The sequence below is a fragment of the Rhinoraja longicauda genome, chromosome 10 (genome assembly GCF_053455715.1).
Source record: "Rhinoraja longicauda isolate Sanriku21f chromosome 10, sRhiLon1.1, whole genome shotgun sequence".
NCBI lineage: Eukaryota > Metazoa > Chordata > Chondrichthyes > Rajiformes > Arhynchobatidae > Rhinoraja > Rhinoraja longicauda.
Genome location: NC_135962.1, coordinates 10,068,439 through 10,093,371, shown reverse-complemented (window position 1 = coordinate 10,093,371; position 24,933 = coordinate 10,068,439). Strand labels below are relative to the sequence as shown.

At 46.3% G+C, this 24,933-nt stretch overlaps 1 protein-coding gene across 2 annotated transcripts in view; it reads right to left on the bottom strand.

The window, feature by feature from the left end:
* The window catches only part of LOC144597195 (synaptosomal-associated protein 23-like), a 35,334-nt gene that overhangs the window by 5,520 nt on the left and 4,881 nt on the right, over nt 1–24,933 (bottom strand). The window contains exons 2-7 of one of the 2 annotated variants that reach the window (XM_078406190.1): nt 13,277–13,347; nt 10,883–10,924; nt 9,277–9,325; nt 8,158–8,275; nt 1,203–1,358; nt 669–813 (exon numbers count right to left, since the gene is read on the bottom strand). In XM_078406190.1, the coding sequence (XP_078262316.1) occupies nt 669–813; nt 1,203–1,358; nt 8,158–8,275; nt 9,277–9,325; nt 10,883–10,924; nt 13,277–13,333 (567 nt within the window). In that variant the 5' untranslated portion in view covers nt 13,334–13,347. The remainder of the gene's footprint in view (nt 1–668; nt 814–1,202; nt 1,359–8,157; nt 8,276–9,276; nt 9,326–10,882; nt 10,925–13,276; nt 13,348–24,933) is intronic. The other variant, XM_078406191.1, reaches the window with a different exon arrangement.

Genomic DNA, 24,933 nt, shown 5'->3' with positions numbered 1-24,933 from the left:
AAGGTCTAGAGGTTTACGAGAATAATCCTGGGGATGATTGGGTTAAAGCATGAGTGTTAGACAACTCTAGGTCCGTACTCACTGGAGTTTAGAATGATCAAGGGGGGACCTAATTAAAACCTACCGAATAGTAAAAGGCCTAAATAGTGTGGATGTGGGGAGGGTGTTTCCACTAGTGGGAGAATCTAGGACCAGACTTTCCAGCTTCTGAATAATACCTTTAGAAAGGAGATGAGGAGGAATGTTTTTAAGAATGTTGGTGAAACTCTGGAATTCATTGCCAGAGACAGCTGTGGAAGCCAAGTCTTTGGGTTTTTTTAAGCAAAGATTGCCAGGCTCTTGATTAGTACAGGTGTCCAAGGTTATGGGGAGAATGCAGGAGAATGGGGTTGAGAGGGAAAGATGGATCAGCCACGACTCGATGGGCCGAATGTCCTAATTCTACGGTTATGACTTGTCAACCCGATGGCAAGGTTTCTCGATGTTTATGACGTGCTATAATTCTACTTCATTGTCTAAGGCTCCAGTTACAAGAAACACTTTGCTCGCTAGCCAGTATCAAACTTGCTCTCAGTAGCACACTTGAGATCTTAAAGAGCTTCGACTCACACTGTTAGAGTCACCTATGTTATTGTAGCCCCGGCACTGTGAGGGAGAAACACTGTTACCTTCTCGGCAATGTCGCCAATCTTCTTGTTGTGCGAATCGATCTCGTTGCCCATGTCGATGGCCATGTTCTTCAGATTTCCGATGATGCCACCCACTTGTTGCAGGTTGTCCTCCATCTCGTCTTCTCGTGAGTCGTCGGTGACCCTGAGGGAAGCAGAGTTCTTACATTACTCCTCCTGGCAAAGTGAATGCAGATTACCAGGGGTTCAGCTGAAGGGACACGCGGTTTAATTCTGTGCCAGGGTGAGAGATGAAGAAGTCTTGCTCCTCTAAGTCAGGGGGTACGGGGAGAAGGCAGTACTGATTGAGAAATGATCAGCCACGATCACATTGAATGGCGGTGCTGGCTCGAAGGGCCAAATGGCCTACTCCTGCACCTATTGTCTATTGTCCCCTTACCAGTGGATATGGTAGGACAAGAGGAAACAGTGATGCAGAGCTACACTGGGGGCCAGGGGGTCACAGGGTCTCCTGCAGGGGCTGGGCTGTACTGCATGGTTTTGGGATCCAGACAGAGTTCCAGTCCCACCTACCTTGTGATGTAAGCTTCTCCTCCACCGCCCTGCCTGGCCATCTCATGGCTGTTCTGTGACTTGCTGGGCTGATTGGAGACGACCCTGCCCGTGTTTCCGTCGGAATTGCCGGCCCAGGCTTTCTTGTACTTGTCCCCCAGCTCGAAATTCCTCCCCCTGAGGGAGAGAGTAAGCAGCGACACATTGTGAATTGAGTATCCTCAACTAGGAGGGGGGAGAATGTTCCTGACCACATTACAACAGCGACTGTACTCAAAAACTATTGCATGGTTATTGGGATGTCCCAAGGCAGGAATGTTTGTGGAGACAGAGGCGCGTTTTCACATGTCAAGTACAGATAGTTTCTCCCTTCCTACACCTCATAGAACAACGAATCAAACTTGCAGCAGGTAGATCTCTGATCGCTCTTTTCCTGCTCCTCTCCCATGCTCTGTATTACAATCTGCAGAAAGGTTCCGACAGCTCTCCCTTACTTGTACCTCACTTCCTTCCCAAGGGGTCACAGACTGTGGGGGGGGTCAGGCTTTACATAGCCAAGGCCCACAGTCTGCCCTTTGGGGACTTGTTACACTTGTACCATGGGGTGCTTGGTAGGAGTCTCACCTATAAATTTGACACAAAACCTTCCTACTTCAATTCCGCCAGCAATAATGTGATAACATTGGTAATTTTCCCAACTACTTGTTCTTCAAACATACTTGTCTTTTGCAAATCGTACACCAGGCTACCAGGTCCCTTCCATCTCCCAACCAGTTTGATAATGCTTTTACTTTTTCCTGCCAAACAGAATAATCACATTTTCCCCACACTATATTTATGTGCCCAAATCCTTGCCTATGCACTTAACAGGTCAATTTTATCCATATCCTTTTTCTTCCCTTTTTGACCTCTTCACAACTTGCTTTACAACCTCTGCTTCATCAACACATTAGGCAGCCATACTTGCACTGTCTTCACCCAGGTCATTAAATACATGGTGAAAGGCTGATGTACTGATCAGTGTGGCACACCACTCCTCGTGTGTTGCCAACCACACGTCTGCTTCCTTTGTCTCCTGTTGGTTAGCCACACTAATATTTTACCTATGTGTGTAGGAAAGAACTGTAGATGTTGGTTTAAATCGAAGGTAGACACAAAATGCTGGAGTAACTCAGCGGGACAGGCAGCATCTCTGGAGAGAAGGAATGGTTGACGTTTCGGGTCGAGACTCTTCTTCCAGTTCTGTAGAGATGCTGCCTGTCCCCCAGATATAGTAGATAGATAGACATACTTTGTATAAGGCTCAGTTAGAAAACAAGTCCACGGTGGTGTAAGTTGTGCTCCATAGTCTTCTGTTGTCGGACTAGGGTTGTGCAGGTCGATTCAAGAACTTGATAGTCTGAAGAAGGGTCTCGACGCGAAATGTCACCGATTCCTTCTCTCCAGCGATGCTGCCTGTCCCGCTGAGCTACTCCAGCATTTTGTATCTACCTAATATTTTACCTCCTACACTGAGCTTTTATATTGCAACAACCTCAGTGTGGCACCTCATCAAACAACGCACGGAATATGGGAATAACCACCAATTTTTGATTATCTCCAATATACTTCTCCAAAGAACTCCAACGAATGAGTGAAATGATAACCATGTTGACTTTGCCCGATTACCTTGCTACCCACATTAGAATGTTTTTGGTAACGGCTTTGGACATTTTCCCTCTAGCAGCTGCTAAGCTAAAGGGCCTGTGGTTTCCAGCTTTCTGCCTCCCTCTCTAAATAAAGGAGTTGCACTTGCTATTTTTGGATTTTGCAAGGCCTCCACAACTGTAGGGAATTTTGGAAAATTAACATCAGTGTTCACCAGGAAGTTGTCTGGATTAGAGGACTTGAGTTATGGGGAGAGATTGCATAAATGGTGCTTGTTTTCACTTGAGTGAAAGTAGCTGGGAGGCGACTTGATTGAGGTATATTAGATTATGAGAGGCATAGATAGAAAAGCTGGCATGAATCTTTTACCCAGGATAGGACATAGATTTAATGCAAGAGGAAGGAGTTTTATTGGGGTGCAGTGGAATCCGATACAACCACTACGTTTACGAGACATTTGGACAGACGGCAACAGGCTGTTCCTGAAACAGGCGGTGCAGGGCTTCAGGTTTCTGTACCACCCACCCGATGGTAGCAGCAAGAAGAGGACATGGGTGGGGATCCTTGGCAAGGCACAGAAGGATATGGTCCGAGTGCAGGCAAATGAGATTAGCGTAGATGGGCAAAAAGGTCAGACATGGTGGGCTGAAGGTCCTGTTTCTGTGCTGTACGACTCCATGGCTCAATGAGGCAGGGTTCTCAGTGTTGGGGGCAGGGGTCTGTCTGAACAAAAAATGAGTTTTGATTGGGGTTCTGGAGGTGGATGAGTGACTTTGTATAGGGAGGCTCCCATGCTGGTCTTTGAGAGAGTTGTTCTGGGTGTGGACAGTGGCAGTCAATGCTGCAGCAGGATGTTTAATCTCCGCAAACAGTGCCACTGTTGTCAGACAGTGAAGGGGATAAAGTGTTAGGAAAGTGCAGTGGGGGGGGAATTAGGTGAGTTAGGAGACATAGTCAGACACAGGATGCCTAATTCTTTCCCTGTAAGATTCTATTCTATTGTAGCACCCTTGGTTAAAGCTGAGCCAGTTGGAACTTAAGGTGAGGGAGATATAACTGCTGTGGCCCGCCAGTGGAATCTACGATCTCCTAAAAAATATTCAAAACTTTAAACATTGAAGTGAGGAACATCCTCGAGGTTATGAATTCTGTAACATTCCACCCGGAGATGTGATGTTTGAGTGCACTGTCCCCCACAAAGCACTGATGGGCCTCCAGTCTGAACACTCACAGGAAGTGCCCTGCTCGTATAGGGAGCCTGACGCATAACCAGGTTATGAGCTGCCTCACATGCAGCAGGTGATGAGACACCACACAAGCACGCAGTCCATCCGCACGGGAACAGGGGGCTGCAAGTCCCCAGCAATGGAGAGAGGTGTTCCCATAGTGCTCTGCACCGCAGCACTGAATAACTTCTCCAAATAGAACCCTGTGGTGACCTGCCTTCCCACTGCCTCCTTGCACACTCCCATCCCTCATACACCCTGAACAGTCTGTACAGTACTGGGAGATACTGAGACAGGTGATCATTCAGAATCTTGTAGTCCAACAGTCACCCAACAGCATCAGGTCCTGGGGACCACCACAGTATACCAGTGTACCTATTTATATCAATCCCATTTACCTTAACGTATCTGACTCTGAGCTTAGTGACCCTAGACCAACTTGTACACAGCTGTGGGACTAAGATGTGAACCATATCAATATCCTCTTCTCCATCTCCCATTGAACTTCAAACCCTTGTCCAGTGCCAAAAAGTCCTTAACCTTGGTGACGTGTATAATCGATACAGTCATGTTTCCTGCTACCAATTCCCTTTCCATCTCTTTACACTTTGAACACTTTTTCCAGTTCTGCACTGAGTTGATGTCCAGGGATCACATGGCAAATACAAGACCTCCTGGGTTTCTCAGGTGGTTGTCGATTCTTCTCAAAGCCGAACAAAAGTTGTATCTTGTGTGTTAAATATTTACCCTCAACCATGTGATCATGCAACACGTGACTGATTGCAGGCGACTGCTGTGATTGTCAGAGTATATTCAGTATGTCACTGAATACTAGAACAAACCTCTACAGATCACCGGATATTTGGCCTGGTACAGCAATTCCAATTTACAGGAAAACAAGAGGCTGCAGAGAGTGGTGGACTCGACCACTCCATCATGGGGACAGCCATGCCCTCCATCAAAAGCATCTGCATAAGGTGGCACCACTAGAAAATGGCATCTATCAAGGATCCCCACCGTCTTCACCATCACCATGCCCTCTTCTCACTGCTACCATCAGGCAAGAGGTACAGAAGCCTGAAGTCCCACACCACCAAGTTCAGGAACAGCTACTTTCTGATAACCATCAGATTCTTGAACAGACCTGCACAACCCTAGTCCTACCTCATCAACAGAACACAACAGACCAATTCTTGCACTACCATAGATTCTTAAATAAATAAAAATTTGCACCAATGTCTTGTTTTAAAAAATAAATATTTTGCAAATGTTCCAGTAATTTGTTTAATTCATGTTTTCCTCTGTTGTCTGAGTCTATGTGCCTGTGGTGCACGCAAGATTTTCATTGTACCTCATCGTACTTGTGCAGATGACAATAAGCTCAACTTGACATCCACGTCGGACAGACACATGCTCACGGCTCAAATATAGTTTGTTGTCTACCAAGCCTTTGGAACATCCCAAAGGTGCGAAAGGCAGTACAGAAAGGCTTACAGGGTCAGGATTGCAAGCTTTACACAAACAAACAGGCAGACACCGGCTCATGCAGCGTGCAGTTAAACATATCACCTACTCAGTCCGAGGGCAGCACAGGCTGATCCCAAATCGTCCATGTTTTTCATGCAGATTCCACTGTGGACACCACTGTCTGGCTCTCTTTCCACTCAGGATTACATGAGGGTTAATCTCCATCGAATGAAGCACAGGGTAGAGAACAAAGGAGGCAGGGTAGAGGGGTGAGAAAAGAGTAAAAGAGACAGCAAGAAAATGAACTCAAAGGCGACATTCTCGGTGCAGTATTAGTGGGGAGTCTAGTGTGACAGGAAATAGTTTCTCTTAAGCTGCTAACCGGAGTTAATGTGGTCAGTGCCAGGTTGAATTAATTAGACCATGAGTGCAGAGCAAGAGCCAAACGTTGGGAAGACTGATCACTGGAGACCAGCGGAAAGCGGTTAGTGCTGACACAGTCAAACCTCACACCTTGTGCTCAGTCCCTCACACATTAGCCGCAGCTGCAGTCCGAGAAACTCTGACCACACCCCATCACTTTTGAACTTGTTTTTTTGTCTCCCCATGTCGGATTTGCACAGACTTTACATATTAAAATTAAGCAAATCCACTGGCAAACACAGATGGGTCAGGTATAAAGTACAGGCCGTCCCCACCTCTCCAACGTTCAACTTATGGTCACCCCTACATAGGAACAAGCTCACAGAATATCACGTTTAGATGCCTGATGTACATACAAACTAGTTTTCTCTCCCAATTCTAATAATTGTTTTTTTTTAATCAGTCTGATGTGCTTTTCATGACACTTGTGACAACACTGTGGAGGTAAGGTTACCATATTGAGTGATCTTTGCATTTTTTTAAACTTATGGCCAAACTGAACATGTTGACTTACGGACCTGTAAAATCAGAACATCTATTACTCGTGGCAACCTGTAAACCCCTCAATGATGTTATAAACCCAGAGCACCATCTGTATTTAATTGTCCAATGCCCCCTTTTGACTTATTCCAATTGTTTTGAAGCTGGGACATGGTTTCATCCATTGTGGACTGATGGGTTGGTCTTCTGCTGGCATGTTTGGATTGATTGAAAGGCACAGCATGGAAACAGGCCCTTCAGCCCACTGAGTCCATGTGGACCATTGACCACTCGTTTACACTAGTCATATGTTTCCCCACTTCTGCATCCACTCCCTGCACACTGGGGACAAGTGGGTGCCCAATTAACCTATGAACATGCACGCCTTTGGGATGTGGGAGGAAACCCGAGCACCCAAAGGAAACCCACGTGGTGGCATGGAGAACATACACAGACAGCAGCTGTCAGGATCGAACCCGGTTCTCTGGCGCTGTGAGGCACCACTGTGCTAATAACAGCTGTACATCAGTACATCTTGGACCTCTAGCAGAACTGTCACACTCCAGAGATCAGGCTCCTCTCCTTCACCGTTAGAGGGGCATCAATTTAAACCAACAGCTTGACTGTCTTTTGTGTTGATGCAGTGAGAATTTATCCATCATGGTAGTCAGCAATGGGGGTTACACCTGGTGCTCTAGCCAATAATCATCTCCCAACATACAAGATTGAACAACTGCCGACGCTGGAAATCTGAAATAATGGTGGCAAATGCAGGAAACACTCAGCAGGTCAGGCCGCACCTGTGGAAAGAAACTTGTTGTTTTTAGGTCGGAACCTCTTCGTGAAAACTTCTAAAGAAAACAAGTCAGTTTTGAATAGAAGTGAGGGAAAGGAAATATCTGCAATAGGTTGAGACCAAATAGTGTAGTTATAAGCACATTTAGCTTCTGTATCTGGGTAACATGATGTTAAAGGTAAGACTGTGGGACTTGCCCAGCCTGCCAAATTATACAAACAGAACAAGGTAAACCGGGACAGAGCAATGACACGGAGAAATGGCCAGTTCTGAAATCAAGAGAAAGACAGCAAATGATCTGAAGTCGGAGAATTAGATATCAAGCCAGGCAGCTTGTCTGGGCCGAGACAGTAGATGAGGTTCTGTTCCTCAAGCTGGTGTTGGACCTCATTGTAACAGTGCAGGAGGCGCCAGACTGACGTCAGAGAGGAATGTGATGGTGGACTCAAATGGTGCAAGGTGAGGACAACTAGTTGGGCCTCTATTCAAGAAGCAGCGTGCCTTCAGATCACTGATAAGGAACAGAGCTACAAGAGGGATTAAACCCAAATCATTAATCAGATCATTAAATCAGTAACATAATCTGGCCTCACCCTATCCAAGATAATCCCTTGGTTCCACCCATCCCTCCCCCTTCTCCCCTCCTGCTGAAAAGCAACTAACTTTTCCCATTTTTCAGGTGTGTGTAGGGTCCTAGGCATGAAATGCTAACTATTTATTTCTCCATGGACGTTGCCCGACCCGCTGAGTGTTTGTGGCATTTTGTGTTTTGTCCACAGTAGCTTCTATGGTTAGTATTCCATCGCTGTCTACTGGAGCTCACTGTGCACCTGGCTGCTGGGCCTTCAACAGGACGGCAGTAACATCCCGAGTACACAATGCGAGTACAGTGGAGTCCAGGCTGGTTGGGACTAGGCCGAGATGTACAGATGCTTACCTGCTGCAGGGACAGACGCAAATGCCACAGCATTTGCTGAGGTCAGTCAGGTTCTTCTCTGCTTCCTTCATGTCCTGGTTGATCTGATCCAGCCCTTCGTCAATGCGCTTCAGTTGTTCTACGCAAAGAACAGCAGAAAGCCACCGGTCAGGTAGTCTGACGCAGGCGGACAAGCTCCTCTCCACTTGTTGATGCCGGTATAAATCTTATGAGAGGTGTTGTTTTTAAGCCCACCTCAATCCACACAATGCAGTCTGACTCTTATCTCTCATCTCTCAGGAATTGCCCAAGAACCCTCAGGGGCAACAGTCTTGCCAGGGGGCACATCTGCTCTCCCATAGGGGCAACAACCCAGCACGATTACTCTTGTTTTGTACACTAAATGCGCAGACATCCCGTGGTCTATTCTTGCTATTGAGGGCGTGCAGCGTAGGTTTACTAGGTTAATTCCCGGAATGGCGGGACTGTCATATGTTGAAAGACTGTAGCGACTAGGCTTGTATACACTGGAATTTAGAAGGATGAGAGGGGATCTTATCGAAACTTATAAGATTATTAAGGGGTTGGACATGTTAGAGGCAGGAAACATGTTCCCAATGTTGGGGGAGTCCAGAACAAGGGGCCACAGTTTAAGAATAAGGGATAGGCCATTTAGAACTGAGATGAGGAAAAACGTTTTCAGTCAGAGAGTTGTGAATCTGTGGAATTCTCTGCCTCAGAAGGCAGTGGAGGCCAATTCTCTGAATGCATTCAAGAGAGAGCTAGATAGAGCTCTCAAGGATAGCGGAGTATGGGGAGAAGGCAGGAACGGGGTACTGATTGAGAATGATCAGCCATGATCACATTGAATGGCGGTGCTGGCTCGAAGGGCCGAATGGCCTCCTCCTGCACCTATTGTCTATTGTCTATAATTGGCAACTTCCTCCTCGTCCCCATTGCTCTTCTCCAGATGTTTGGGGGCTTTCCAGGAAAACTCACACACACCCCTGGGGACTCCCACAGCACAGCACAGGCTAGGCAGTCGCTCCCTCCTGCCCTCATCCTCAAGAGGGAGCCTCCCTCCCTCCCCCACCCTCCCGGGTCCAAACCAATCATGACCAAGAGCGGCAGTGCACTTACCTCCCTGTTCATCCAACATGATCAGGGTCTTACCACCAGCATCCCTGCTCTGCAAAGAAAGGAAGAGTCAGTGTCCTGACTGATCAGTCATGGGACAGGGCAGACACACTTACTGTTTCTTCTACAGCAAGCATGGTAAATAGTGGGGTCGAGAGTGGGGTCGCCCCAAGGATCCGTACAAGCATCATTCCTCTTTGCCATCCAAAGGAATGGCACTAATGGTTTGCTTTTTGCAGTCGTTTTCTTTTCACGGTCTTTCAGTTGATTTTCCCCAGGGTAGAAATGTCAAAGACTAGAGGGCATAGTTTTAAGGTGACAGGGCAAGGTTCAAAGGAGATGTGACCGGCAAGATTTTTTTAATGCAGCATGGCGGTTGCTTGGAACGCCAGGGGTGGTGTTGGAGGCAGATACGATAGTCACATTCAAGAGGCTTTTATGGATATTTTGCACGTGAACATCAGGGAATGGAGGGATATGGATCACATGCAGGCAGAGGAGATGAGTTTAGCCTGGCCTCATGTTCGTAGGTGGAGGGGAGGGTGGGGGTAAGGGGGGAGTGGGGGGAGGAGGGAGAGTGGGGGTGGGGGGAGGAGTGGGGGTGGGGGGAGGAGGGAGAGTGGGGGGAGGAGTGGGGGTGGGGGGAGGAGGGGGGTGGGGGAGGAGGGAGAAAGTGGGGGTCGGGGAGAGTGGGTCGGAGGGTTGGGGGCGGAGAGGAGGAGGGAACAGTGGGGATGGGGGGGAAGGGGGACAGTGGGGGGCAGGAGAGAGTGGGGGTGGGGGGGAGGGGAAAGTGGGGGTGGGGGGAGGGAGGGGAATGTGGGGATGGGGGGAGGGAGGTGGGGGTCAGGAGAGGGGGGATAGGGCTCACTCAGTGACGACACCCTCTCCCCTTCCCAGTCCCCCCTCTACGAGGATTGGGCCCAACGGGTCCTCTTGGTCTAGTATGACAATAAATTCAACCTGACACACTATGGTGTCCTAGTTATTACTGAAGTTAAAATTCAATACTGAATCAGGATTGAGAGGCGTGATGGCCCTTGTTTTGCGAGGAGAGGGGTCATTAACTGCAATGATATAACGATTGCTCATTTAAGACATGAAAGAGGTGGGTTGTGAGTCTTTGTAATGCTCTGCTTCAAGAGGCAGTGGAAGCGGGATCTGAATATCTACAGATGGCCCTTCCACAGTGGAACAGGCTCAAGCGACCACTTCTGCTCCTAATTGGTGTGTGATAGAGAATACCTCCCAATAACGGAGGAGCTTCGGCTGCTCATGGAAGGGACAGAACGGTTTGCAAAAGAAATTCCATTGCGGGTTCAAGGTTGAACAGATTGTGTCCGGGATATCTTGCATAAGATGAGTTTTCTTTGGACCTGGTGACTTGTTTGGGTTTCACCATTAAGCAGCCAGTGCTTCCCCACCAGTCTCTGTCATTTCTCAACCCACACCTTAGATATTCCTAGAGTCTCCACAACAATCCTGTGTTCATTGCACAACTACTTGTTCCAGTGAACCCAAAACACTGCTTCTGCACTGCAGCAAATTCTGATGGTAGACCCAGGTTGCCTGCAATCATCAGTGCCAACTACAGGAAGATTTACTGTACCTCCTCTGCCAACTGCAGCATCCTCCGGGTGCTCTCCAGTGACTGTGAACAAAAACAGAAGCAGTTATGAACAGTGGACACCTGCACACACCAACGATCCACCTTCACAAGTCAATAAGACAGCAACTACGAGCTGAGTCAGCATTGAACGACTGGCAGTCAGGCCCTTCAAATTCCATGCGCTGCCCATTCCACAGCAAAGGAAGTAGCCCTTGCCTACATGCAAAAAGAACTGGACAACATTCAGGCACGGGCTAAAAGCAGGAAGGAATTTTTGAATCACTAAACTGCTGGACAGTTTAACCACTGTCTCCATCTCGGGGAAGTTACCACAGGCGTATTTGGACAACGCACTTCCTGACACCCTTACAAGGCACAAATCATTGTGCGATGGAATATTCTCCACTTGTCTGGGTGGCGGCACGGCAAAGTTGCTGCCTTACGGCGCCAGAGACCCAGGTTCGATCCTGACTACGGGTGCTGTCTGTACGGAGTTTGTACACTCTCCCCATAACAGCGTGGGTTTTCTCCGGGTGCTCCGGTTTCCTCCCGTACTCCAAAGACGTACAGGTTTGCGGGTTCATTGGCTTCGGTGAACATTGTAAATTGTCCCTAATGTGTAGGATGGGCGCGGACTCGGTGGGCCAAACAGCCTGTTTCCGTGCTGTACCTCGAAACCAAACAACTCAACAGTCCATGCATTCAACATACACCACATTACTCTTCCCCATCCACAAGGCTGAAATCATTGTGTGACGCAACGTTCTCCATTTGCCTGGATGACTAATTTCCCATCTCAGCACCATCCAGGAAAAGCAGCCGTTTAAGTAGCACCCCATGCTTCACCCCAGGCATGTGAGCGAGGTAAAAAAAAAGAGAGGAAAAGAGCCGAGCGCTTGCGTGAGGCGAACAGTGCGGGTAAAAAAAAACGGGTTTTTTGGGGAAATTTACACAAAATTACCAGTTTCAAGCATCTTTTAGTGCATTTCAAAGTAAAAAGACATTACAAAATAATGTGAATATGTCACTGTACACTAACAACATTTTGAAGTAAATTCGCACATTAATTGATAATCAGCCCAAAAAGGTGGTAATTGGGTTTTCTGCTGTGTTTTATATTTGAACCCTGTCTTAATTAATTTAGTTATATAATCTTGCACTTAAATTTAATATTGACTCATTACAGTGCCACCACTGATTTTCTGGCTCTCTTGGTTCCAGAGCTTTGCTGGTTTGCTTGGTTCCAGAGCTCCGGTCGCAGGTTGCAAATTCAACCCACCGATCGGCCGTGGAAGTCCCGATGAGGTCGAGATTGGCTGCCTTGCCCATCCTAGGTGCCACATTTTCGGGGAGACTTCCAGCCGGGGGGGGGGGGGGGGGGGGAGGGGGGGGGAGATTTCTCGCGGAACCCCTAGCGACCTCTAGCGGAACCCTAGTGTTCATTACAAGTCTATACATTGTTTATTTATTTTTCTTTCTTTTTTTCGATCCGATTTCTCCGTTTATTTGGCAAAGTGAAAAACACGGAAATCATGCAAAAGGCGCGGAAAATTGATTTTAAAAACGCGGAAACCCGCGGAAACTTCACACGCCTGCTTCACCCTAAACATTAATTCCCTTTAACAAGGGCACACAGTGTGTACCATCTACAAAAGGTAATGCAGTTACTCGCTCAGACCACCCCGACGATACTTCAAACAGATATCCACTTGGGATTCCCCTCCAGGTCCCACATTATCCGTCCCCTTCATTGTTACGAGTCAAAATCTAGAACTACCTCTCCCTCAGCACTGTTTGAAGTACTATATCAGAAGGGCTGCTGCAGTTCAATAAGACAGCTCATCACCATCTTCTGAAGGGCAGTTAAGAAATGGGCAACAAATAATAACCTTCTCAGAAATGCCCTACTCGTGAAAATAAGTAAATAAGATAAAATGAAATCAGCTTTACTGCTGGTAAAGTTAAACTGGAGCTTCCATGAATTCAATTGGCAAGTATGTGTATTGTGATCTACAACAAGCTGCCTATTCACAAAATGCTGGAGTAACTCAGCAGGTCAGGCAGCATCTCAGGAGAGAAGGAATGGGCGACGTTTCGGGTCGAGGGTCTCGACCCGAAACGTCGCCCATTCCTTCTCTCCTGAGATGCTGCCTGACCTGCTGAGTTACTCCAGCATTTTGTGAATAAATACCTTCGATTTGTACCAGCATCTGCAGTTATTTACTTATACAACAAGCTGCCGTACAGTTCCAACAAGGAGAATTGCACAACTTTTTTCCTGTCCTGGGGGCTTAAAAATGGGAATGCTTTGGTAAAAAGAAAAAAGTCCACTTTTGTTCCTTCGCAATTATTCAACAGGCAACTTTCAACTGAAACCCCACAGTTAGCACTCACCTCATCTGTCACGTGGTTGGCACGGAGTTGCAAATCTTCAGCAGATATTTCTGCCATGTTGATCGCTGAGCCTGTCAAAAATAGAAAGGAGGATGAAATGGGATCAGAAACAAACCTGGTGTTTGTCGATTCCAGGTGTCTGGGAAGGTTAGAGTTTGACGGCACAGAAACAGGCCCTTCAGCTCAACTCATGCAAGGTGTCTTCCTGAGCCTGTCCCGTTTGCCTGCAGGTGGCCCACCTCTCTCTAAACCTTTCCTCTCCATGAACCCACCCCATTGTATTTTTAGTGTTGTAATCGTACCTGTCTCGACCAGTTCATCTGGCAGCTCATCCCACATACCCCCACCACCAGCATGAAAAACATGACCTTCGGGTCCCCTTTAAATATCTCCGCTTTCACCTTAGGCGGTGGTGCAGCGGTAGAGCTGCTGCCTCACAGCGCAAATTTGCTAATCGTGCCATCTATATTCTCATCCAAATCATTAATAAATATGACTTAACAGCGGACCTAGCATGGATCCTTGCGGCATTTCAGTGGTCACATATCTTCGATCTGGAAAACCTCCAACATCCAGTGCCGCCACCTGGATCCCATGACATCTCACTTTCCAGATTAGCTTAGCGTGTGGACACCCCTCAAAGGCCTTGCTCAAGCCCATGTAGACAATGTCCACTGCCCTGACCTCGAGGTCACTTCTTCAAGAAACTACAATTCATGAGCTACAATTTCCCAGGCACAAAGTCATGTCGCCTATCCCTAATTATCCTTAATTAGTCCTTCACACTTTTGCTTTTGAGACCTTTGGTAAATACACCCTTAAAAAGTTCAGGTGGAATGGTTGGACTAATCGAAGCCTAAACGTTGATGAGCTAAAGACTTTTGTCATAATATATTCCTTTATTCGTCCCACACCGGGGAAATTTACAGTGTTACAGCAGCAAGAGATCATTCATGATAAATAAAAGTAAAGACAAGGATCATGCTAACGCTGATGTGAGGAACACAACCGATTTAAAACTCACCAGTCATGAGAAGTTTTCATTCACCCTTACTCGAAACACAAATTTCAGGCAAAATACATCCGACAGATACTGAGGGAATCAGAGTCAGATAGTGCAAAAATAGGCCTTTTAGCATTACTGGTAGTTTACACTCATTCCATTTACCTGCAATTAGCTTTTGGCTTTCAACACCTCAGTCTTTCAAGGGCAGGAACAGGGAGATAGGGGATCAGAATGCCGAGGAGCTGGTGCAGGGGGCTGGGATTTAGATTCTTAGACCACTGGGATCTGTTTTGGAGTAAGGGTGAATTGTACAAAAGGGACAGGTTGCACCTTAACAGGTGGGGACCAGCATTCTGGCAGGCAGGTTTGCCACTGCTACATGGGTGGGTTTAAACTAAATAGTTGGGGGGGGGGGGGGGGGGTGACAAATTGGAAATACAAGGATGGAGTTAAAGGGAGAGTATGGGAAAAGTTATGAAAGACACCAGCATTAACGGGACAGAAAGCTCACAAAGGGATAGTATGACCAAGTGAAACAGGAATCGATGTGAAAGGTGAGGTGAGTAATGGATTAAAAGCATCAGATATGAATGCGCAGAGTATAAGAAGTAAAGTGGATGAGCTTGAGGCTCAGTTCAAGATTTGTATATATGACATTGTGGGGATTACAGAGACGTGGCTGCAGGAGGATAGGGGCTGGGAAATGAATATTCAGGGTTATACGTCCTATAGAAAGGACAGGTAGATGGGCAGAGGTGAGGTAGCTCTGTTGGTGAAGGATGAAATTCAGTCCCTTGCAAGGGGTGACATTGGGACTGACGATGTAGAGTCACTGTGGATAGAATTGAGGAATTGTAAAGGTAAGAAGACACCAATGGGGGCTATCTACAGGCCTCCAAACAGTAGCCTGGATATAGGGTGCAAGTTGCAGCAGGAGTTAAAATTGGCATGTAAGAGGATCTTGGGAGACGAGGAACTGAAAGAAATTTGTATTAGGCGAGAAATAGTATTGGGTAGACTGATGGGGCTGAAGGTTGATAAATCCCCAGGGCCTGATGGTCTGCATCCCAGGGTACTCAAGGAGGTGGCTCTAGAAATCGTGGATGCATTGGTGATCATTTTCCTATGGTCCATAGATTCAGGATCAGTTCCTGTGGATTGGTGGATAGCTAATGTTATCCCACTTTTCAAGAAAGGAGCGAGAGAGAAAACGGGGAATTATAGACCAGCTAACCTGACATCGGTGATGGGGATTATGCTGGAGTCAATTATTAAAGAAGTAATAACAGCTCATTTGGATAGCAGTAAAAGGATTGGTCCAAGTCAGCATGGATTTATGAAGGGGAAATGCTGCTTGACTAATCGTCTGGAATTTTTTGAAGATGTAACAAGTAAAATGGATGAAAGAGAGCCAGTGGATGTAGTATATCTGGACTTTCAGAAAACCTTTGATAAGGCAAAATTAGAGCACATGGTATTGGGGGTAGGGTATTAACATGGATAGAGAATTGGTTGGCAGGAAACAAAGAATAGGAATAATCGGGTCCCTGTCAGAACGGCAGGCAGTGGCGAGTGGAGTGCCGCAAGGCTCGGAACTAGGGCCGCAACTATTTACAATATATATTAATGATTTAGACGATGGAATTAAAAGTAACACTAGCAAATTTGCAGATGACACAAAGCTGGGTGATAGTGTGAACTGCAAAGAGGATGTTATGAGGTTGCAGGGTGACTTGGACAGGTTGAGTGAGTTGGCAGATGCAGTATAATGTAGATAAATGTGAGGTTATCCACTTTGGTGGCAAGAACAAGGAAGCAGATTATTACCTCGATCTCGATTGGAAAAAGGGAAGTGCAGCGAGACCTGGGTGTCCTTGTACACCAGTCACTGAAAGTAAACGTGCAGCAGGCAGTGAAGAAAGCTAATGGCATGTTGGCCTTCATAACGAGAGGATTTGTGTATAGGAGTAAAGAGGTCCTTCTGCAGTTGTACAGGGCTCTGGTGAGACCACATCTGGAGTATCGTGTGCAGTTTTGGTCTCCTAATTTGAGGAAGGACATCCTTGTTATTGAGGGAGTGCAGCGAGATTAATCCCCGGAATAGCAGGACTGTCATATGAGGAAAGAGTTGGCTTGTATTCACTGGAATTTAGCAAGATGAGAGGGGTAAAATTATAAAAGGACTGGACAAGCTAGATGCAGAAAAAAGTGTTCCCAATGTTGGGGGAGTCCAGAACCAGGGGCCACAGTCTAAGAATAAAGGGGAGGCCATTTAAAACTGAGATGAGAAAAAACTTTTTCACCCAGAGTTGTGAATTTGTGGAATTCTCTGCCACAGAAGACAGTGGAGGCCAATTCACTGGATGAATTTAAAAGAAAGTTAGATAGAGCTCTTGGGGCTGGCGGAATCAAGGGATATGGGGAGAAGGCAGGCACGGGTTATTGATTGTGGATGATCAGCCATGATCAAGATGAATGGCGGTGCTGGCTCGAAGGGCCGAATGGCCTCATCCTGCATCTATTTTCTCCCCTTTCCCCTAAATCTATGACCTCTGGTGTACGCCATCTTATCTGTGTCCCAAATAATTTTGTATACCTTTGAGATTCCACCTCAGCTTCTTCCACTCCAAGGCAAACATACCCAACCTTTCCAGTCTCTCCTCATAATTGAAACAATCTATCACAGGCGAGATCGTGGCGAATCTCCTCCAAATCCTCTCCAATACTTTTGCATGCAGCACTCCAACTATATGCGAACAATATTTTTAAGTAATTGGGTTGTCACATCTCTACTCTGATATTCCATGCTTCAGTTAATAAAGGAAAGTGTCCCATGTGCCTGCTTGACCATCTTATCTAGCTATGCTGCCACTTTTAGGAATCCTTGGACTTGTGCACCAAGGTTCCTCAATACTCATAAGGCTCTACCAATAATGGTGATGTCCTCCCTATATTAGTTCTCCCAAAGACCTTGCACTTAGCAGGATTAAATTCCATCTGGCATTGCTCTGACTTATTTAGTGCTAGGTCCATTGTGGCCACCTGGATCTCCCAGTCACCAACCTTTTTAATTCCTCTTGCCATTCCCACACTGACCTGTCTGTCCTCAGCCTCGTCAACAGCCAGGATGAGACCAAATGGAAACTAGAGGAACAACACCTCATATTCCACCAGGGTGGTCTACAACCTAATGTCATGTACACTAAATTCTCCAATTTCAGACTAGCCCACACCTCCTCTGTTTCTTTCTTCTTATCTTCCTAGTCATCTCACACATACCCCTCTTTCTATTATACCACCCAGTCCTTTATCAGATTGTTTCTTGCCCCTCTCATATTCAACTGCACATCACCCACACATTCCTCCCACTGGATCTCTGCCCCCCCCTCCATTGTTCCCATCTGCCACCATCCCATCCTTATTCAGTTCCACATTTTCCTTCCTTCCCCATTTGATTCCTGAATCTGCAACTTTTTGTTGTCCCATGTATCCCCCTCCAGCATATCTCCACCCTAATTGGCCAATCAACCCCCCCTCATCTGTATCCGCATATTGCTTGCCAGCTCCTGCACCAAAGCTCTCCTCTGCCTCTATTCTGGCTACTCCCCCTCTACCTGGGGTTGGGTGGTTTGAGTGCCTATTTAATGCATTTATTGTTGGACTGTGTTTTGGGGGGTTTTTGGGGTTGGGTAATTTGGGTGCCTGTTTAGTGCTTTTATTGTTGGACTGTGGGTGATTGAATTAACATTTTGTTCAAGATGGCCGCGCCGTTGTGTTTGGCTGCCTGCCACTGTATGTTTCTTTTTTTTTCCTAGTCAGATGTGCAGCACTTTGGTCAACGTGGGTTGTTTTTAAATGTGCTATACAAATAAATTGACTTGACTTGACTTGACTTGACTACTCATTGTCCAGATGAAGGATCTCAACCTGAAACGCTGAACATTTACCTCCACAAATTCTGCCTGACCCGCTGACTTCCTCCAGCAACTCTCTCTTTTTTGCTACAGATTCTAACACACTGCAGTCTCTAGTGCCTTTACCCACTGATCAATGTCATTCTGCAACCCTCTGTACAATTCATGTACAATGTCATTCTGACTATCCTCTGTACAATTCATGTAAGGACCCCAGACTAAGGTGGCTTTCCAAACATAAAATAATCCTCTATCAATTCCTGCCTCCTCTGGATCTAATTTGACAATTTGCCCTAGATTCAATGATCTCTAATCTTTTGAGCCAGTCTCCCTTGTCAAAGTCTTACCAGCATTCACCTAAACTACATCAACCACACATCCATAACATCAACACAGTGTTACTTTAGACTTTAGAGATACAGGACGGAAATAGGCCCTTGGGCTTAACGAGTCTGCACCGACCAGCAATGACCCCGTACACTCGCACTATCCCACACACTAGGGACAATTTACATGTTTTTTTTACCAAAGCCAATTAACCTACAAACCTGGTATTTTTTCACAAAATGCTGGAGTAACTCAGCAAGTCAGGCAGCATCTCAGGAGAGAAGGAATACTTTGGAATGTGGGAGGAAACCGGAGCTCCTGGAGAAATCCCATGTGGCCACAGGGAGAATGTACAAACTGTACAGACAGCACCCGTAGTCAGGATCGAAACGGGTCTCTGGCGCTGTAAGGCAGCTTCTCTACTGCTGTGCCACTGTGCCGCCCTGACTTCTGAAAGGTTAATTCAAGTTGGTCACGCAGAATGTCCCCATAACTGCTGTACTGACTCTCTTTGAATCTATATTAGGAAAGGCAGAGATGAAGTAGTATTAAAGGTTCTGACTGTCTGATCAGATATTAAACAGACAGCCTTTCAAGCGGTGTGAAAAGATTCCATTGCTATGAGAAACAAGCCAGTTGTTCCTGCTGTCCAGTTTAATATTAATCTTCCACTAAAATCAATGAAAGAGTCTGCTAACCGTTGGACATGGGAGTGTGCTGGGTTTTACTGGCAACTATTTGCAGCAGTGACTACAGTGAAAAAGTACTGTGTTGGTTGTCAAACATCTCAGGAGATTTGGTGATCAGAGATCACGGTTTATAGCAAGACCTCATCTTTTCCCTCCTGTGAGTGAGAACCTTTTGTCTCACACCTTCTGTCTTTTCAGCTCTGGCCTTTGTCCAACCATCGGTCTACCAAAACCCCCCCTCACCTGTATCCACCTATTACTAGCCAGGCTTTGTCCCGCCCTCCTCTCTTCCAGCATTCTCCCCTCGCCCCACCATTAGTCTGAAGAGTGTCCCGATCCAAAATGTCACCTATCCATGTTCTCCATAGATGCTGCCTGACCCGCTGAGTTACTCCAGCACTTTGTGTCTTTTTTTGTAAACCAGTATCTGCGGTTCCTCGTTTTACTCGCTACACAATAAGCTGTCTTAATTCACAGCGAGAGTCCAAATGATGCAGTTTATGGGAACTTGGGAAAGTTACAAATTGGTATTCCAACCTGCTGCTTCAACAGACACCAAGAAACAAGCCAGAGATGAGTAGCACATCAAAACTGACCGCCACTTCATTTTCAACTTTGTGCGAGATGGAAGTTATTCTCCCTCCAGGCCTGGGTGCAGCAGCGTGAACGACAAATTGCTGAAGTTATTTTAGATTTTTAGATTTAGATTTAGAGATACAGCGCAGAAACAGGCCCTACGGCCCACCGGGTCCGCGCCGCCCAGCGATCCCCGCACACTAACACTATCCTACACCCACTAGGGACAATTTTTTTTACCCAGCCAATTAACCTACATACCTGTACGTCTTTGGAGTGTGGGAGGAAACCGAAGATCTCGGAGAAAACCCACGCAGGTCACGAGGAGAACGTACAAACTCCGTACAGTACAGCACCCGTAGTCAGGATCGAACCCGTCTCCGGCGCTGCATTCGCTGTAAAGCAGCAACTCTACTGCTGCGCCACCATGCCGCCCTTAGACCTTAGTTATGCGTGCCCTCAGCCTCCAACGCTCCCGAAAAAAACAATCCAAAACCTCTGCATCCTTTCTGCAAATGTCTTATACATTTCCTTTCAATTTTCAACTGCATGGTTACGTGCACGAAAATACACGAGTCTCTGCTGTTTATGAACCTCAACAGTTTCCATACACTGTCATTCATTTTATTCTAACAATATGTTCTAAGCCTCTCTCCCTCAATGGGCAGTTAGGCTGACAAGCTGCTTGCCACCTTTCACAGCCGTGCTGTGTGCTGGTGACCAATGCTCACACACCATGTCAAATTCCAGTTTAGCAGCCTGTCTCATTGGGAAACATTGTACTGCCTTGACTGCATTGGCATGCTCAGGTGCCATGGTGCAGTCCTTCACACACCATGGTTACTGCAGGGCTGATCTTCCTTGAGCAGATTATGGGAGCACATTGTTCTTTTGGTGCATAATCCATTGTAGGATTCAGACGCTTTATCAGATGACCAAATCAAAGGGGCATTTCCCACTTGATGAATTAAAATACCTTATTATCTCTGCATTTGTTATATTCCAATTGTGTGAAATTTGGGATTATATGTAGATCAAATTTGAAATACCTGTATCATTGAGACATTTTGCTACTGGATGACATGTAACTAAGTTATCTTTACATGGATACAAAAGATATTGCAGATGCTGGAATCTTGAGCAAAAAGTCAAAGTAACACAGGAAACTCAGCAGGCCAGGCAGCATCTGTGGAGAAACTGGATTGGCATTTCGGGTCAGGGCGCTTCTTCAGACTGATTGGAGTAGGAGAGTGAAAGTTGGAAAATAGAGGTGCGACAAACCCTGGTAATAGGTGGATATTGGTGAAGGTGGGGGGCGGGAAATCTGTGGAGAGAAACAAGGTAGACACAAAATGTTGGAGTAACTCAGCGGGACAGGCAGCATCTCTGGAGAGAAGGTTTCGGGCCGAGACCCTTCTTGAAAGAGCATTTCTGGAGAGAAGGAATGGGTGACGTTTCGGGTAGAAACAAGGTGACGCTTTGGGCCAAGGTCTTTTTATCGCAACCACTTAGATAAGAAAGCAAACATGTTTTATGTTGAAGGTTGGAGAGAAAAGAGAAATGTTTATGACAGCTTATAGAGGTGCATAAAATCATGAGGGGAATGGATACGATGAATGCACAGTCTTTTTCTCAGGGGAATCAAAAATCAGAGGACATAGGCTTGTGGTGAGAGGAGAGAGATTTAATAGAAATCTGAGAGGCAACTTTTTCATGTTGAGAGTGGTGGTACATGGAACAAGCTGCCGGAAGAAGTAGCTGAGACATGTACTACTGGATGCTCAGAGTCCATAGAGCTCAGAAGAATATCGGAACACAGCTACCAGCCTTGGAGGGCATCTACATCACAGGATGACTCAGAAAAGCCACCAGCATCCACAAAGACTCCTCACACCCCTGCAATAGTCTGTTCGAACTTCTACCATCGGGCAGACGCTACAAGACCTTCTACGCCCGCACCTCCAGACTCAGGAACAGCTTCATCCCCAGGGCCATAGCTGCTATGAACCGGTCCTGCTGAGCCGGATGGTCACATCGCACAGTGAACCGGCACAGATCTACTTGCACTTTATTCTGTTTTAAAACTGTTTCTAATTTGTTTCATTGGGTTGTTTAAATTAATACTGATTAGCTAATTAATTTATTGCATCGTATGGGAGGCGCATTCCCAATCTCATTGTACCCCTGTACAATGACAATAAAGATATATTGTATTGTATAACATTTCAAAAACATTTGGACAGGTATGTGGATAGGAAAGGTTGAGGAAAGTGGGCCAAGTGGGTCTAGCTAAGAAGGAGCCACCTTGGTCGGCATGGACAAGTTGGAACAAAGGGTCTGTTTCTATGCTGTATGACTATGAATTGCTGCTTCAACAGCCAAGATTGTTTGGATCCCTTTATGGTGGGAGGGGAAAATGGTGTAAGGTGTTGAATTGCTTGCCGTTGCCAGGGAGAGTAAGTGGGAACAGAAGGCCCATCCAGTGAATTGCAAACGAAGCAATCCCTTCAAAATGCTGGATGGGGTGGAGAGAGAGGAGTACGAGTCTGGAGGAATCTTGTTGGAGCTGGTAGAAATTGCAAATGATCTGTTGAATGTGGAAGCTGACAGATGCAAGGACCCATGGAATTCTGCTCTTGCTCTCACCAGGAGGAAAGATGGTGAGAGCAGAGGTATCGGAAGTAGATGAGATGTTGCCCAAGGCTCAAGTGTGTGGACAGATTGTACATCCATGGTGAAGACAAACAGGGAATGGAAACTACTGTAGTGGCGACGAGCATGTGAAGTGTCACTAATGTAAAAGGGTCAAGGATGGACCATGGAAAAGGGTAGTTGGAGATACTCTCCCACTCCACCCACTCTCCTGACATCAGTCTGAAGAAAGGTTTCGACCCAAAATGTCACCCATTCCTTCTCTCCAAAGATGCTGCCTGTCCCGCTGAGTTACTCCAGCATTTTGTGTCTATCTTTGATTTAAACCAGAATCTGCAGTTCCTTCCTACACATAGTTGGAGATGCACCCTGTGCTTCCTACTGCCCACCATGGTCGGGCAGTTTCCCATGCAACCACAAGAGACCAGTCTTTCCAGGCAGAGGAGTGATTCCAATGCACTTCTGCCAATCTCGAGTACTACATCCTGTGTTCACAGTGCAGGTCGTGAACATTGGAGAAACTAAACACAGGTTGCGTGAACTCCTGCACTGTTACAAGAAGGCCCACATAAGCTTGAGGCATGGCACTTCGTCATCAAGCTGGGTAGGCTGCAGCCTGCAGAGCTTTCCAGCGTATGGAATTCTCCAACTTTAGGTATCTCACTCTCTGTACCACAACCAGTCATCCAGCCATTTCTCCCTGTCTCCATTTATTCAGATTTTGCAGGGGGGGGGGGGGGGGGTTGCACTATCTTCCTGCTTGGCAATCTGCATAATTTGATCATTCATATTAGGGCAATGGACCCCCCCCCCATATTAGGGCAATGGACCCCCCCCCCCCCGGCCAAAAGATATTCTCTTTCTTCTACCCATCCCCCACCAGTTTCGCTGCTATGTGGACTAACTTGTTTTCTTTCTCTGTACTGACGAACAGCATTTGTCCTAAAACGCTAACTGCTTCTCTTTCTATCTGCTGAGCACTCTCAGTGTTGCTTCCTTCTGGCATCTGAAGTCTATTTTTTTATTTAACATCCTTTTTTTAAACTCTGCCCCATAAGAAATAAACCTTGGCGTTAACTTAGCATTTCTATGAGAATTTTACTGATTTGTATATTAATGACTCAGGTGACTGCAGACAAGACTGATGGTGCGCAGTTTTAAATATTTCTCATGCTGCATAACCTGTCCTCATGCAAAATTATAAACAGGAAGAGTTCAGCTGGATGGGGCTAAAACATTCATCTATCAATAATTGCATTTAAATTGCATTTTTATAAAACATAATCTCAAGAGCCTTTCTTCGACTGCTACACAAGCACTGCTTGTTACATACAAACCAAAGCAGGCACCTCACAGCCTGTTTCCTCTCCTTATCTACTCTGGTTTCCCCTCACATTCCTTTCTTCCAATCTTACACTGCCCAGCTCTCACCATTCTCTGGTGCAGTTTCTTTCTACACATTTTGTCTACTCCAGCTCTCACCATGTTTCCTTATCCCCACCGTCAAAACAAAACACTCCTCCCACTGGATCCTCTAATGCTCTCCCTTCCCGTCCCTCTGCTGTTCTCACCTGCAACTACTCCTCATTCAGTTACATTCTTCACTTTCCTTTCCCACCCTATTCCAGAATTCGCAACCTTTTTCTTCTCCACTTATCACTTCCCAGCCTCAGTCGCAGTCTGCACAGTCCCCCCCCCAACTGACCATTGTCTACTAATCAACCCCGCCTCACCTATAATCACCCATCGTTTGCTAGCTCTTGCCCCATAGCTCTTTATGCTGCCCATTTCCCCTCACACTGGGAATGGGCACATTTACAGAGAGCCATATCGAGCCATTCACAGCAACTAGTTGAAGAGAAAGGTTTACAACTCTTCACTTGAATGTTGCGAAGTTAACAATTTCACCCTGCTCTCTTTCTGGAGCCCTGTATTTTTCTCTAGTGTGCTATCATTTCAAATTCACACTTTCTGCAGGGCAAGTTAGTAGTAGGTTCAATCTGCAGTCCAGATCTGGCAGTGAAATGCCGTGTTTTACATTACAGGGCCACATGTCAATTTATATACCTTGACAATGAATAGCATTGGACAACTGCAAGAAAAATAGGGGAGCTAACAAGGGTGTCAAGGCTTGTGTTTACCCTTCAACAATACCACAAATGTTATTTGTGAGAACTTGTGGTATGCACATTGGCCATTGTTTCCTTCAACAGTGGTCACACTGCACGTCCAAGCTTTTCCCGGAGTGGGTCACTGGCAGGCTGCCGAATGCCCCCCTGGGTGCAAGTGGAGAATTGTCCCCCTTTTCTCAGTTGTGAAATCAATGACTTTTGCAACAAAACACGGTCTACACAGGACAGGGGAGAGAGACAGACAGTGTCAGGGAAGGAACTGTGAGCCGTCACTTCACTACCAAGCAATTAATATTTGACTGGTCTTATTTTACTTCTGTGAGAAAACACTTTGTGAAGTAAGAATTCTAACCACATTTAC